This window comes from Solanum lycopersicum, chromosome 12 (genome assembly GCF_036512215.1).
Source record: "Solanum lycopersicum chromosome 12, SLM_r2.1".
Lineage (NCBI taxonomy): Eukaryota > Viridiplantae > Streptophyta > Magnoliopsida > Solanales > Solanaceae > Solanum > Solanum lycopersicum.
The window spans coordinates 63,870,799-63,885,986 of record NC_090811.1 but is presented as its reverse complement, the minus strand read 5'-3'; the positions used below and the strand labels follow the sequence as shown (position 1 = coordinate 63,885,986).

The following is a 15,188-nucleotide window of genomic DNA, read 5'->3' as shown; positions in this document are numbered from 1 at the left end:
ATAATGTTTGATATACTAATTTACTAATTAAAATTTATTAATAAATCTCTTTTGATTTATTTAAATAGATAAATAAAATGAAAAAATGATTTTTTTAATACAAGGGACTAGTAAATGATTTATTTAAATAGATAAATAAAATGAAAAAATGATTTTTTTAATACAAGGGACTAGTAAAAAAGGAACGATAGAGTAGCCTAGAAGTTTTTTTTACAAATCCCAAACTTCAATACCAGATACTTGTATACTGATATCTTCCAATATTATAATCTGTGTTCAATTTTGACTTTTACTTTTTTTCTTTTTTTGATAAATTAAGTATTTTTATTTTTTTTACTTATTATATCTCGATTTATTTAGAGAGATATTTTTAAAAAAAAGTAGATCCTATTTAGCTAGCGTTTCATTATAAATTTTTAAATATTCTTCATAAATATTATTTAGGTGAAAATTTGACCATGTGTTTGGCCATAGTATTTGAAAAATATATTTCACTTTTTAGAAAAATATGATTCATACCCATAAGTTTTAAAAACTATCAAAACTAACCATAAATTGTATTACAAGTCAATTGTTTCTTTGTTGAAACACGTAACAAATAGTGCCCATGACATTAGAGTAATTTGATAGTTTGGAATGAGTGCAACAAATATCATTTCATACATCACTCACAGTAAACAAAGCACATAATTTTGTTACCGTGAGTCGATTGTTCATCATTTTCATCAACAACCATATCATCACTTACATATGCACTGAATATTTAACACTACTATGATGTTCACATACAAAAAATATGTGATACAACGTAAACAATTACTATAGAGATTGTTTATGTAAAAGATAAAAATTTGATGTAAAATTTCAATTTTCAAAAGATCCCAAATAATGAGATTGGACCTAAATACTAAAAGAAACTAGTATTTGGGCATTTGCCAAATAATAACAAATTATATAGACAAATACTATTTGTCAAATATTATTTAAAAAATCTATGACCAAACGAAATGAGTAAATCGATTTTAAAATTCTATCAATTAATAGTAATTTAAAACAGTAATTCACTATATAAATTATTTTTTATGTAACCAAATCAAAAATAGACAAATAAGTAAAAATCAAGGGAATAATATTTTTAAGGCAATTAAATGTAATATTTTGAAGCTACTTGCCCCCCCCCCCCCCCCCCACACACACACACTCTTTTAACACTCTTTTTAAGTAACTAATTCATAACATCTTTTAGTTTTCTAAAATACTAATCATTTCAAGATAAAAAACTTACTAAAAGTTATTCCTACTATTATATAAAACTTAGTTAAAGTGTACATGTTTTACATAATTTCTGAATTCATAATTATTCTTACTTAAAAATAATCTTATCGATAAATAATTATATATAATTATTCTTAATAGAAATATCGATAAATAACTATATGTTTGATTTCATTATTATTCTTAATTAAAAATATATATTTCGATAAATAACTGATACTAATCATTGTACAAACGAAAAACCATGAAAATAAAAAATAAAAATGATTAAGAAAAAGAGAAGAAATCAACATTGATGTGAAAGAGATGCCAGCTACCTATAACTCTAAAAGAACTCATATCAAGTGCTAATTAAACTATCTTAATCAGCTTTGTGAGCTTTGTTTTGGGATCTACAAGAAAAAAAAATGGAAGTAGAGAAGGAGTAGTAATTGCTGAGTTAACAAAGATGTTGAAGTTAGCTGTTTTCTTGAGCCTAATTTGGGCTTTGACTCTTCTCTATGGAGAGATGTTCTCATTTTGGGTCCCTTTTCTCTCATGTTCTTGGCCTCATCCTTCTACTTCTTCTTCAATGGTAAAGTTTCAAACTTTGATGTAGTAGCTTATGTTTGACTTGAGCTAGATTCAAGAATCATTTTTTTTTCTCTATTTATTGTTCTGTTTTGTGATGTAATGGACAATGTTCAGCTGCAAATGAACTGGGATTTTGAGGGGTTGTGAGATGTTAAAGAAATGATCTTATTTTTAATTCTTTTGGTTGAAAAATGATTTTCATTTCCCATATTTTGTAAGTCTCTTGTGGGATTTGGGATTCCTTATCTTAAGCAGCTTAACTCCAGATCAGTGAATATTCAGCTCACAGTTGACCAATAGAGAAAAAAAATTGTACTCCCCATTGAATCTGTGAATTAGTATTTGCCAACTGTTGTTATCTTCTCTATGGAGCTTTAGTTTGTTAAATGATAGTGGCCTTTCATTTTGTACTTGTTCTACCACTTTTTATGCTAGTTGGAGCTGTGAATTTGTGTTAGTTCTTGTTTACTCATTGAGAATCATATGTGTTGGGTAATGCCAACGTGGTACCTATGGGAAGGTCTACAAGGAGCTGGGGTGGCCTGGGTTGGAGTCATGGTCGAATGTGGTGCTTGATTGGTGGGCTTGGTTAAGAAATAAAGTTGTGTCCTTGCTATCAACTATAACTTTTGTATGATGGTAAGCGGCTAAGCGGTTGATCCTAATAATATGCTTGTCAAAAGCTCCTGATTTAACAAAAGGCTGGCTTATTAAGAAACTAAAAGAATTGTGATGGGAAAGTTAACTTATAATAATATGTATAAGTGGTGGACTTCGTATGCTAGATACTTTATTTGAGGGAACTTCTTTGGTTAATTATAGAGCAATAATTTGGTAGCTCTAGATAAAGCCATGCTTTTTCGGTAAACTTTTCTCTTCATGAAGTCTACTTCTTAATTATCTCGATACTAAGATGTATACATTTTAATGGCTTATCCCCTCCATAAAAATTCAGTTTTTTTGAGCTGGCGCAAAAACTCAGGTGTATTAACCTTTGTTATCCTTGGTTTCAGACAGATGGAGTAGATCATCAACGTGATTACGTGAAAATTGCTGTTCTGACTGATCCTCAGGTATTGCTTCTGAAAATGATGGTGGATTTAGTGTGCTTATCTTTATATTATTCTGTGCTTTGACATTTTTATTTCATATTCACAACGTATTTTGTATTTTGACAGCTCATGGATAGAACCTCTCTTCATCTTGCCCCAAAATCCTTTGCACTTGAAGTTGCTCAGTTCTATACAGATTTGTATATGCGCAGGGCATTCCTATCATCTATTTTACCTTCCAAACCAGATATAATTCTGTTCCTAGGTGATTATTTCGACGGTGGGCCTTTTCTCTCTGATGAAGAGTAAGTACTTGTGTATGCTTAATGTTCTATCTTCTCAGTCGAAAACTCCACTTTTTGGACTAATTTAAGACACATTCCTATCAGTTGCTTCCTTATATAAAGTTCATAATTTTGTCATTTTCATAAATGAAATATCTGAATGTACTCTAGTTATTCTTCTGCTTTGGACATCGATTTATTTAATTTGATAGATGGCAGGAATCCTGGAGTCGGTTTAAGCATATATTTGACATTGACATGCTTGAACAAACTACGAACATAAAGCTGTACTACCTTGCTGGAAACCATGATATAGGGTATGCAGCTTTTCACTCGCGTATGCCGGAGGTGTGTTAATTATTCAGATAGAGTTGGAACATGTTATTTAACTGATGCCAAATTTGAATTAATATGCTTTTTGACTTGTTCATATTTCATCATCTTTTCATGTATCAAATAACTCATAAGCCTATGAAAAAGACGGAGATTAAATCTTCTTTTAAAACATTGCAACAAACAAACCTTTTATTTAGTGGATGGTTTCAAATTTCTGCGGTCTTGTTTGGACATGCAATTTAGATTTCTTAAGTTATATTTTTCCTCGTAAACATGGGTGAAAATTATCAAAACTTTCCCAAAATTCCCATTGAGCATGAGTCAAGTTTTACATTTAAAAAATTTGAAATCACATTTTTGGAATTTGAAATATACTTTTTGGAGAATTTGATATTTGAAAATTGACTCTGTGAAATACAAATATTACAGTTTCAAAAAGAAATATTTGAAATTGAAGCTGAAATTTTATGCAAATTTCTTAAAAATTTCAAATCAAAACTTGAAATTGGGATTCCATATCCAGTGGCCAAATGCCAGTGCAGAACATTCTGGTTTACTCCTATTCTATATTTCTATTTCCAATCTTATCTGTGCACACAATGATGCAGGTTATCAAACGCTACGAGAAAGCATTTGGTGAAAGGAACTATCAGTTTACAGCTGGGAAAGTAGATTTCATCACCATCGATGCGCAAACCTTAGATGGTATTATCACAATCTTCTCTTTCTCTTATTTCAATCTCCCCCATTCCTTTATACCTTTTTATGTACATGTAATGTCTGAAAATGCTAATTTATTTAGTAGTTACTATTTTAGAACATGTGACTACTCTTCGAGATAGAGGGTTCTAACTATAATATAGTAGTTTTTAGTATGACACATGACCATGTGACTACTCTTCGATGATCAGAACAGATTATAGAAGTAGTAATTCATTGCTAATGAGCTAGTTCAATTCATGGTATTGTTATTTTGTAAACACCACTTCAATGATTTTGCTTTTCTTCCTATCAATTAATTAAAACATGAAAAAGAGACTCTATTGATTATGGTTCGATTCATGATGTTGTTATTTTGTAAAGACTCACAGCAAATTCTCTTGTCTACAGGGCATCCCCAGAACAATATAACCCCTGCCACATGGGAATTTGTCAAGAATGTCTCTAACCGTATGTTCACTATCCATGTATGTTGTTATTTGACTTATGTGTAAGATGCTCAGATCATTTTACTCTGTCTTATGCAGATCTGTCTTCGAATCCAAGGGTTCTATTGACTCATATTCCATTGTATCGACCAGATCAAACTGCCTGCGGTTCATACCGCTCATCGTCAATTATTAATCAGGTAAAATTTAACTTTTTCTTGAACTTGTCAAAGTTGTTTTAGCTTTTTCTATTTTATAGAGGAAAGATTCCCTCCCCTGAAAGTCACCATTCATGTACTATTCCTCTCCAGTAAAAGAGCACTTGCTTTCGAGAACCTAAACAATAGGGATTATGATCTTTAAAAATTCTTCTTCATTTTGCTTGTTGCTATTCTGAGGAGAAAATGTTACTTTTCTTGTAATATAGTTGATTAATAGGTCCCTCATATATTCTGTTTTGATCAACATATCTTTAGTATCATGTAGAATTCCGAGTGAAAGAGTTTATAATGAAAAGTTACATATTTCGTCATTTATTTCAGAGAATCAACCGTGCTGCTCAGGATAAGGAAATATTGTAAGCTCTTACTCTCACTTTTAGTGGCTTACTACGGATTTACTGTGTCTGTACGCATGGATGTTTATGTCAGACTTGGTCACAATTCCATTCACAGATATCAAAACTATATTACTGAAAAAGGAACGAATGACCTGCTTGACTCGATCAAACCTGTACGTATTTCCTTCCATTTTATGATGCCCGCATGGACCAATGATCTTTTATATATTTTTCCAGTAGTAATTCTAGATGCTATTGCATGTAATGTAGGGTTATCCAAAACATAGTAGCAATATAAAGGGAAGAAATTTCGACACAATACTAACTGAAATGAATGATTTTTGGGTTGCATGATTTTGAGTTTCTGCAGGCACTAATTCTCTCCGGGCATGACCATGATCAGTGTACAGTGATCCACAAATCCAAATATGGTTCCGTAGAAGAGGTATCACACCTTGTTTAACTGAAAAAGTTTGGATTAATTGGACGGTGTTTGATTGATAGTGTTGCGCAGCATACTCTAGGTACTATAAGCTGGCAGCAGGGAAATTTGTTTCCATCTTACATGCTATTATCTGCAAGTAGCCTTATCTTACCGAATGGATCAATGTCAGCGGATGCAATTTCCACCAAAGTGTGCTTTCTCCCTGTGCAGTTATACATTTATATATGGTAATTCAGTATATTGAGATGAAAACAAAACATTTGTCTTAATAAACAGTGTTTCTTGTAATCTTAAAGTTTGTTTGCGGATGATTCAGGTATATTTTGCTGTTTGTCATAACCCTTCTTATTGCCGTCTTTTGGCCCACGAGTGGGGTGCTCTTTCCAAACTATCTTGATGGATTTCTTAGGAATGTAAGAGGTCTAATTAGTTCAAGCTTTTGGGGAGGTGGGAAAAAACTGAAAAGTGAAGATGAGATATATGAATATGAGGAGATATGGGATGCAGAAGGATCGATGCACCTCATAAAGAAAACCTTTAAAGTGTCTTCTACATGCTCAAGCGACAGCGCTTCAGTAGAACGGTAAGTCCCATCAAAGTCAATGTTTGTCATTCTTAAATAATCTATTGGGTGCCTCCTTGTATTTTATAGACTATTTGATGCTCAAGTTACATCGATGCATTTTTCTCGAATGCAGGGGTAATGCTATCATGCGGTCAGTTGCCAGAAAACAAGAGACAGATACCTCAAATCCCGCTGATGTGACTTTACATATAGGATCAGATACCGCGGTAAAAGCATTGCCTCGGACAAACAAATCAGCGACAAAGATGGTAATTAGGAGATTGGTGAGGACATTGTGTATAATTACTATCGTTGCAGCTTTTAACATCCCTCTATATATGATGCTTCTTTTCAAAGATTGGATTGATAAATGAACTCTACTACACAGATATGCCAGTGATGCTGGCTTAGATTAGGTACTTCCCTATTAGGATACATAGAGACGAGATGTAAAAATGAGCAGGCGTTAGCATCTGTGCCTTCTTTCACATGTTCGCTATATTCTGTTACTCTGTTGTTGTATTGACATATCCTAAGTTAACAGAAGATTTGAGTTCCTTTCACTCAAACATAACTAGGTGCCACTTTTTCTTTTTTGTTGTTCTATGAGAATTGGATTTTCTACACTAATATATGAGAATTTGATGCTTCTGTATACTTATATCAACTATCTTTATTCCTGTTCACATAGTATTTGTATATATTTGTGTGTGATATTTATATTAGTTCAAAGTTGTTACTAGTTGCTCATCAAATTTAACTAATGAATCACCAAATTATTCAGTATTAGTTTTAGACTAATAAGGTGTATTCTTTCCGTTTCAATTTGTTTGTCTGTTTCAATAAGAATGCATTTTTATATTTTAGCAACTCTTTAATTTCAATTTTCAACGGTCTACTAACTTGATAGCAGTTTACGATCATATTTGTGTCAATTAGTAGCATTGGTTGGGGATGAAAGCGTTCACGTCAAACCAATGAATGTAAATAACACTTGTCATGCATACCTCCACTATCATGACTAGCTTTTAGATTGACGGTCTACTTATATTGACTTGGACAATTTTTCTCTCATGACTAACTTTTGTTGTTTAGTTAGGTCTAGGTTTCATATTTTTCACACGCTATCAAAGCCAGGTTCATCCCTGTTTGGGCTCTCAGTCCACGCTCTAGTTCGGTCTTGACGTGAAGCGAGATATTAGAGTGAGTTACAGTCCCACATTAATTGAGGAATGAACTAGTGATCTGTTTATATACATTTGGATAACTCTCCCCTCATGAGTTAACTTTTGAAGTTGAATGAGGTTCAGGTGTCGTATCTTTACATCATATATTATAAGCATGAAGCTCTAAAGTGTAAAGTTGAATTACTATTTTGTCCCTATACTAAATTAAAAAGTAATAACATACTTTACCCAAATATAAATTAAATATCTAATTAAATAGTAATATTTGAGGAGCAAAATGAGAAGTGTTTCAATTAATATAGAAGTTGAAACGTATTTTGCTAATTATGAGAAGTTGAAAGGAATCAAGTTAAGTAATTGAGGAATATCAAAGAGATTTTATCAACAAATCTTCAAGACTACACTATATAAACATACTCAATATTAGTCATTCAACACAAGCTTTCATTGTTAAGTGGGTACAAAAGTGTCTTCTAATTTTCAGGTACAATGTTATTAAGTTTAGATTTTTCCGTTTGATTTGCTAACTTCATTTGAATGATAACTTTCTAATTTTTTTTAATAGGTAAAATAAATAGTTTGAAAGGTATAATCACACATATCAAAAATTGAATGTTGTTGTACACATATGGTTTGATGCTGAATGATGATCAACTCTCTTTGAAACTCTCTACGCATAGTTTCCCGCAGAAAAGAAACCATGTTATAAACTTTTAAACTATTAATAATAAATTGAAATTGCAGTTGTTTGCTAGCAAAATATATTACATTTTCTTCAACAAATGCAGCAACTCTAAGTTTTCTCTAACAGTGATGGATAATAGTTGTAAGCCTGTAAATGTAAGTCTGGGTATATCTGAAAGTTTTTAAGGAAGTAGTTACATTTGTAACGACACGCATTAAGGATACAAGAAGACTTTATGTAACGTCACATTTTCCCTTTTTAATTCTTTAACTTGATGTGTCTTTCTTGAAAATTTTACTTATTGATGATTGTCTGTACATTTAATTGCTTATAAATGAGTAAGCTTTTGAGACTTATCTAATGTGCAGTAGATCGGAAATATCGAGAGAACACTCGAAAAAAACATTATGTTCTCCTAATAGTTTTTATATATTTTTTCATTTTTTTTATTGATTTTTATTTGAGATACACGTGCAACGCACGTGCCCGAAGTCTAGTCTAATAACAAGCAATCACTCAAACCACATTTATTCAATAAGTTCACAACACAAACCAATCTACATTCCTTCAACAACAACAACAACAAAAACTTCTACATGAACTCTCATTGATACATTCACATCAACAACTCATAATAGTTCCAACACTTCTTGCAATCACAACACTAAACTTTATTCAAGACACGAAAAACCTCAAACGAGTTCACTTTATTCAAGACACGAAAAAGCTCTAACGAGTTCATTTATGAGACGTAAATCACTTGATCAAGGCATTTCATTTCAATCTACACTTTCCGAAACATCTGAAGACTTCTTCCTTCCAAGTCTTACAGAGTTAACATAATTAACCGGGCTATGAGCAGAAATCCCCGGAAGAAACATCCCCACCATCCGAAAAACTATTGATTCCCAGCTCTCTTTGTACTCAGGTCCATATATGTAACACATAAACAAGCTTCTGATAAACTCCCAAACAGCATTCAGATACATTGGTAACACGTATCGTAGCCCAAAAAAGTTCATGTTTGGCTCTTCGTGTACTTCTTCCTCAACGTATGAGCTGTTATAGTACATACAAACACCAAAATGCTTATACAGAAACGTTTTATCATCATAAGGTAACCTCGGAACAATATCATTGTTATAAACAATTCTGAAGTACTTAGGCACCGGATGTTCCAAATGTTCTTCCATAAACCTCCCTAACTGTCTATCTCCAACTCTAGGTTGACCATATGTGTATACACGCGATAGTCTCTTCATTACATCCATTTCCTCATGTACAACTAGCATCGTTGGAAATAGTATAGCCAACGCTCCTCCTAAGCTATGTCCTGTAACGACAAACCTTGCATTTTCATGCTCCTTTAGTAAACTTTTGAGTTTGCTTCTAACAGTATAGTAAGCAGTGATCCTCTCTGGATGAGCGATAGTTACATCAACATTTTTATCAACAAGATGTTCATGAAACGTGGAAACGTTTACTCTGCTTCCTAATCCTAACGCTTCTAAGAATCCCATATGTAGTTTTCCTATTTTAGGAATCTCATACCACGAGTAGTCGAAATCAGTGATCCAATCATCAGCAGAAAATGGCGCAGTACCTCTGAAGCTGATCAAAATCAAGTTTGCATCTTTTGATTTATCGCATAGTATGAACACTTCAGTTGAATTCTGTTTCTGGTAATCTGTTCTCAACAAACACAGAGTTTAAGAAAGAAAATGGTTCATATAATCAGAAACAAAAGAAGAAATTCCATTCAAGATACAACACAAGTGCATATTTTTCTAATACTAAATTATGCTGGTTTTTTCAGTTTCGTACCTGAACTATTGAGAATGTGAGTTTTCTACGTGAACTGTACTTCCTCCGTTTAAAAAAGAATGACCTCCTTTTCCCTTTTAGTCTGTTTAAAAAAGAATGAACTCTTTCTTTTTCAGGTAACATTTTAATTCAATTTTCTACATAACCTGCTTAAAACCACAAGATCAAAGGGCAATTTTGTACATTTTGACCTAACTTTAATTAGAACCACAAGATTCAAAAGTTCCTTTTGTACTCTTAAACTCCGTGTCAAGTTAAACCATGTCATTCTTTGTGAAACAGAAAAATTACTTAGCTAAACACATCTCAGACTAATTTCTGTTGATGTGTGTACACTCTTTTGTTTTTGCCATATTGTGGTGCTCTATGTGGAAAAAATAATTCCACCGTGGCAAATCTAAATAGATTAATATCAGGTTAAGGATAAAATTATTACCGTATAAATTAATTTATTCCAATCATGACATTCACCATCTTCTTTCCACTGTGATCTAGTTTTTGTTGTGACATCGAAATAAAAAATTATTATGTCAGCAAATAGAGCCGTTATATATATATGTCAGGTGTACCAATATTTTATAGACAAACATGCTTAAAATCATTTCAAAGACAAATATTTGTTCTACTCAACATCTAGGTGTGCTTTGTTGACTATTCAGTCATAGTTCAAGTATGAAACTCACACTCTCGGTAGTTCAAATACGAAACTCAATAAAGTAGGATTGTTTAGTTTTATTTTTTTTTACCCTTTTTAACTGTACAACTTAGGAAATGACTTTTAATTCATATTATCCTTTTACAATATATTACAAAAACTATCTAACATGAGCAAGGATATAAGATCTTACCATTCCAACAGTGGTAAAAATCCACAAAATGCATCTGTTTTACAAAAGTTAAAATGTTACATGTAACAAATTAAAAATGATGAAGAAAATATTACTAATAAAGAAGCTGAAGTGTTAATATATGTATACCTTCCATTGATGATTTACAACGTCCTCAACGAAAATTTCGTTTTCATAAACCAACTTTGAAGACATCATACATAAATCCATAAGATCTCTATGTCTCATTCCCAGTTGCTCATTTTTTTCGATTAAACGAGAACTTTCCTTGGTTAATATTTCAGTGTTGTATGGTAATTTAATTCTTCCATCTATATGGCCAATAATACTTATGAAATTTGCAGTTCCTCTTTGTGGAATCACCAACCTTCCTGTTTATATGCAACATTTTTTTGTTAATAATCTCAGATAACTAAATTTACTATTCTCCCTAGCTAGTTATGAATTCATAGAAGTCATGAGACATGTTTAAAGTTTTTCAAGCTAGCTAGTCGTGTTTTTCATTTACACGTCTTTTAAGAATAATTAGGAGGGTGTTGAATTGTCTTATTCTTATTTATGTTTTTACGATATGATCTCTCTTACATAAATATTTAGAGTCTGTTTGAATTGATTTTTTTTTTTGACTTATTTTTAGCATTTTAATGTAAAATTAAGTGCTTATTATAATTAAGCACTTTGTTAACTTATCAAAAACACTCGAAAAGTGCTTAGAAGTTATTTTAGCTTAAAAACACTTAAAATAAGTCAATCTAAATAGACTTTTAATACGTATTTTTGTTAAAGCGTTTGTAGTTTTTTTTAAAAAAAATTATTACTAACTACTAAGGATAAAATGGAAGAAAAAAATAGTAGTAATATTTTTGTTTGAACTTCTAAAACGACAAAGATTCTATTCAAACATAATTTTTTAGTAAGAATGACAAATATTTTGAAAAAAATGAAAGAAATATATATATATATATATATATATATATATATATATATACTTCATCCGTCCGGAAATATTTGTCATGTTGCGCTTATCGAAAGTCAATTTAACTAATTTTCAAAGGTAAATTAGATCACATAAATCCGATATTTTAAATAACAAAATTAGATATTCTAAAACTATATAAAAAGTAATATAAATTATAATTTTTTTGCATATTAATATTATTAAAAATGCATCTTAAAATGTTAGTCAAAGTTTTTATAGTTTGACTTTAAAAATAGAAACCATGACAAATAATACCGGACGGAGGGAGTATATATATATATATATTAAACTTTAGGTTCTGAATTTTACAATAACAATTTTAAGTAATAACAAATGAGTGTTTGATTTGATATTTATACATGTTTAATGACTTTAGTAACAAATATACTTTATTAAGCAAAATCTATGAAGTTAGACCGAACTCACGGCTATTAGCTCCATCCCTAATTAAAAATCATAAAATTTAAAACTTTATATGTCTAGTCAAATATGTTCACGTAAAAGTATTATTGTTATTACCATGCAATATATTGTGGAATAAGCCCCGAAAGTTTCCATTTAGAGAGAAGATGTTGATGAAAAACTCTAGGAAGTAGCCACTCCATTCCATTGGTTTCTTAAACACCTTCAATATTTTCCTCACTAAGATGGACACAACTATTACCCATCTATGATCATCCACCTCTTCTCCGCCATCACAATCACCATTACCATCGTCAGCACAAGAATATTCGAGAAACTTAGCATTGATCTCTCCGAGGCCTCCGAGGAGGGGGCCTACGAGGTCCCATGTTCCTCCATTTTCCGGTTTCACAATCAAGAAGGAATCAATATTACTTGTAGCCATGTTGATGTTCTCCTGAGCTAAGTATAGATATACGTAGAATATATAGTAGATTGATTTAATAAATTGCATTTGTTGTTAGAATGATAAAATGTGAATTTAATTTATAGCATTAATAATTGGAGAAAATTGACAAGTCAGCAGTAACGTGTAGTAAAAGTATTGTATTCACTAGTGAAGTGAAGACAATAATAAATACAAAAGTTAACGTGAGATTATTAAAAAACTAGTAAATATTGAAATATGATGGATTTTATTTATTTTTTTTGGTTAAGTCCTAATTCATTGAAATTTGAGGTATGGGTGTGTTTGGATGCCCACGTACCAAATGTTTGTAATTTTTTCACGTTTGTTTAGTTAATTTTTTTTTAAAAAAAATAGGATATTGGGTAATGTTAATATCTTATTTATGGTCATCTAGGAGATGGTAAGTCAGATGGATTGAACATGAGTTGCTTGATTGATTGATTAAGAAATAAAATCATGATCTTTCTCATATATAGCTTTTGAGAGTAATAGTAAGCGTTTAATCCTAAATATTGGTATTAAAGTAAAAAATATCAGTTCAAACTCCCAAGAGCAACATGCATATTGCATAAGGTATAGATGTTGAGAGCAAGATTGTTGGATAATGTCAATATCGACTCTCTGCCTTATGGCAACGCATTTGCTTGGTAATTTTTTGGCATAATACATGATTGTGCTTTTTAACTTAGCTTCGAATTACATTTACGTCCCTCAACTTTGGGTGTGCACAAATAGACACTTAAACTCGTATAAAGTTGAACAAATGAACACACGTATGCTACATGTCATTTTTTTTTGTCCTGCATGGTGTCCTACGTGTATTGTGTCATGTAGGACTCATGTGTTTATTTATTTAGAAGTTGGATAGTCAAACTGTTTGTTTGTGCATGATAAAAGTTGAAGATCAAAGTTAAAATTTTAAGCCAAATTTAAGGTTCAATATATGTATTATGCGTAATTTTTTTGACACGATTGATAATCATTTGTCTTAGCATCGAAAAATAAATTTCTTAAATGACAAATCTAACTTTCCTAATAAAAATAGGAAATTTATTTTTTCATGAATAACATTTTATATTAATTAATTATCATCTCCCTTTCAATAGAGTCTGAAACAATTAACATTAGCCAAATTTCCAATACACAAATAGATACAATATTTTTTTTGTCTATTATTTTAGTTTATATGGCTTCTTCTTTTTTTCTTTTTCCACCCATTTAGGTTTCGGAAAAAGAATATACAACTATATTTGGAATATCTACTTTGTGCTAATATATAAAAAATAATAATCAAAATTTTTCTTAAAAAGTATTTACGCACCAAATACATCTTATAAGTAAAATAAAATATTAAAAACTGAGTACTTAATTTTAGTAAAACTATTTTTAGCGCCTCTTTCCTAAAAAAAAATGTGTGAGAAAGTTACCTTTAGTTGTTTCTTGAAAATAAATAACTTTTTAATTTGAGCAATACGTGATCATTTCGTTTCTTTTCTTCTTTTTGACAAGAAATTTCATACGTTTTTTAATTTTATCACATATTTTTAAGGTAAAATTATAATATATCCCTTAAAAGTTTATAATTACAAAAATTCTTCAAAACGGATATAATAATATAAGCACTGATACATTAATCTAATGTGCGAGATACATTAATCGTGAAGTAAGATGCATTATATTCTATATGTGATACAATCATTTGATACGCGAGATACAATAGTCTGATGCGCGAGGTACATTGTATACATGATACACTAATTTGATGCGCGAGATACATTAATGTGATGCGCGATAATGAGAAATTTTGAAAATTTATAGAAGATAATGATTATAAATAAACTAAAAGATAGAATTTCCGTAATTAATCCAAAAAAATTTTAATTCCATCTTTGTGGAATAGAAGAGAGGAGATATCTTGTTTCCTTCTTTTTACCTTTTAATCCACAAGAATATCGTAATATTCGTGTATACTTTGCTCTTGAACATTATTTATAATAAAAATTATACAAAATATATTATTATGATAATTATTAATCTGCTTAAAAGTTACATCAATTTTACAAAATCTACTAACAGAATTTATAATTTAAAATTATAAAATTTAAATTTTGAATCTATTTCTAATTTTGGCTCTCAGAATTCATAAAGAAAGACAAGTGACATAACGGCGCTAACAGGTGTGGACCATATGTTTATCAGAAAGGAATATTTTGGGATTTGGGCTAATAGTTTTATTTATTTTTCGTTTTAAATTATTTATCGTGTTATTTTAAAAAAAAATATTTTTTATAAATTAGAATAAATTATTGATTATATATATATTTCAAGATATAGTATCTCATATTTTAAATATTTTTTTCTATTGAGATATGTATATTACTTTTATCTTAATATAAGCGTCATCTTGACAAAACTCATATTTATTAAGAAATCAATGATACAACATGTAGCTTACTAAATATTTTTTGAAAATGAAATAATATTGATAAAGATGAAGTATAAGGGTATATATAGTCTAGAAAACATAAGAGACTGATTTTTATCTTAAATTTTTAAG

General features: G+C 30.5%; 2 protein-coding genes across 2 annotated transcripts; one reads left to right on the top strand and one right to left on the bottom strand.

The window, feature by feature from the left end:
- Window positions 1-1,500: 1,500 nt before the first annotated feature.
- LOC101251070 (uncharacterized protein C630.12) lies at window positions 1,501-6,898 on the top strand. Its single transcript, XM_004252574.5, has 13 exons — window positions 1,501-1,849; window positions 2,862-2,921; window positions 3,027-3,205; window positions 3,397-3,532; window positions 4,129-4,225; window positions 4,631-4,690; window positions 4,768-4,868; window positions 5,211-5,245; window positions 5,343-5,400; window positions 5,598-5,672; window positions 5,742-5,899; window positions 5,989-6,255; window positions 6,371-6,898. The coding sequence occupies exons 1-13, from the start codon at window positions 1,724-1,726 to the stop codon at window positions 6,609-6,611; spliced, it is 1,593 nt and encodes a 530-aa protein (XP_004252622.1). The 5' UTR covers window positions 1,501-1,723; the 3' UTR covers window positions 6,612-6,898.
- Window positions 6,899-8,613: 1,715 nt separating this feature from the next.
- On the bottom strand, window positions 8,614-12,679 carry LOC101251362 (triacylglycerol lipase OBL1). Its single transcript, XM_004252575.5, has 4 exons — window positions 12,280-12,679; window positions 10,911-11,152; window positions 10,782-10,815; window positions 8,614-9,796 (listed from the first exon to the last, which is right to left on the bottom strand). The coding sequence occupies exons 1-4, from the start codon at window positions 12,674-12,676 to the stop codon at window positions 8,889-8,891; spliced, it is 1,581 nt and encodes a 526-aa protein (XP_004252623.3). The 5' UTR covers window positions 12,677-12,679; the 3' UTR covers window positions 8,614-8,888.
- Between the last annotated feature and the right edge of the window lie 2,509 nt (window positions 12,680-15,188).

What these genes read in the sequence shown, in the direction of transcription:
- LOC101251070 (XM_004252574.5), top strand. Translation starts at nt 1,724, where the DNA reads ATGTTGAAGTTAGCTGTTTTCTTGAGCCTAATTTGGGCTTTGACTCTT. An exon ending in CTTCTACTTCTTCTTCAATG is followed by an intron (nt 1,850 to 2,861) that starts GTAAAGTTTCAA and finishes CCTTGGTTTCAG; the next exon opens with ACAGATGGAGTAGATCATCA. An exon ending in GACAGCGCTTCAGTAGAACG is followed by an intron (nt 6,256 to 6,370) that starts GTAAGTCCCATC and finishes TCTCGAATGCAG; the next exon opens with GGGTAATGCTATCATGCGGT.
- LOC101251362 (XM_004252575.5), bottom strand. Translation starts at nt 12,676, where the DNA reads ATGCAATTTATTAAATCAATCTACTATATATTCTACGTATATCTATAC. An exon ending in ATTCCACAATATATTGCATG is followed by an intron (nt 11,153 to 12,279) that starts GTAATAACAATA and finishes GCATATAAACAG; the next exon opens with GAAGGTTGGTGATTCCACAA. An exon ending in TTTTTACCACTGTTGGAATG is followed by an intron (nt 9,797 to 10,781) that starts GTAAGATCTTAT and finishes TGTTGAGAACAG; the next exon opens with ATTACCAGAAACAGAATTCA.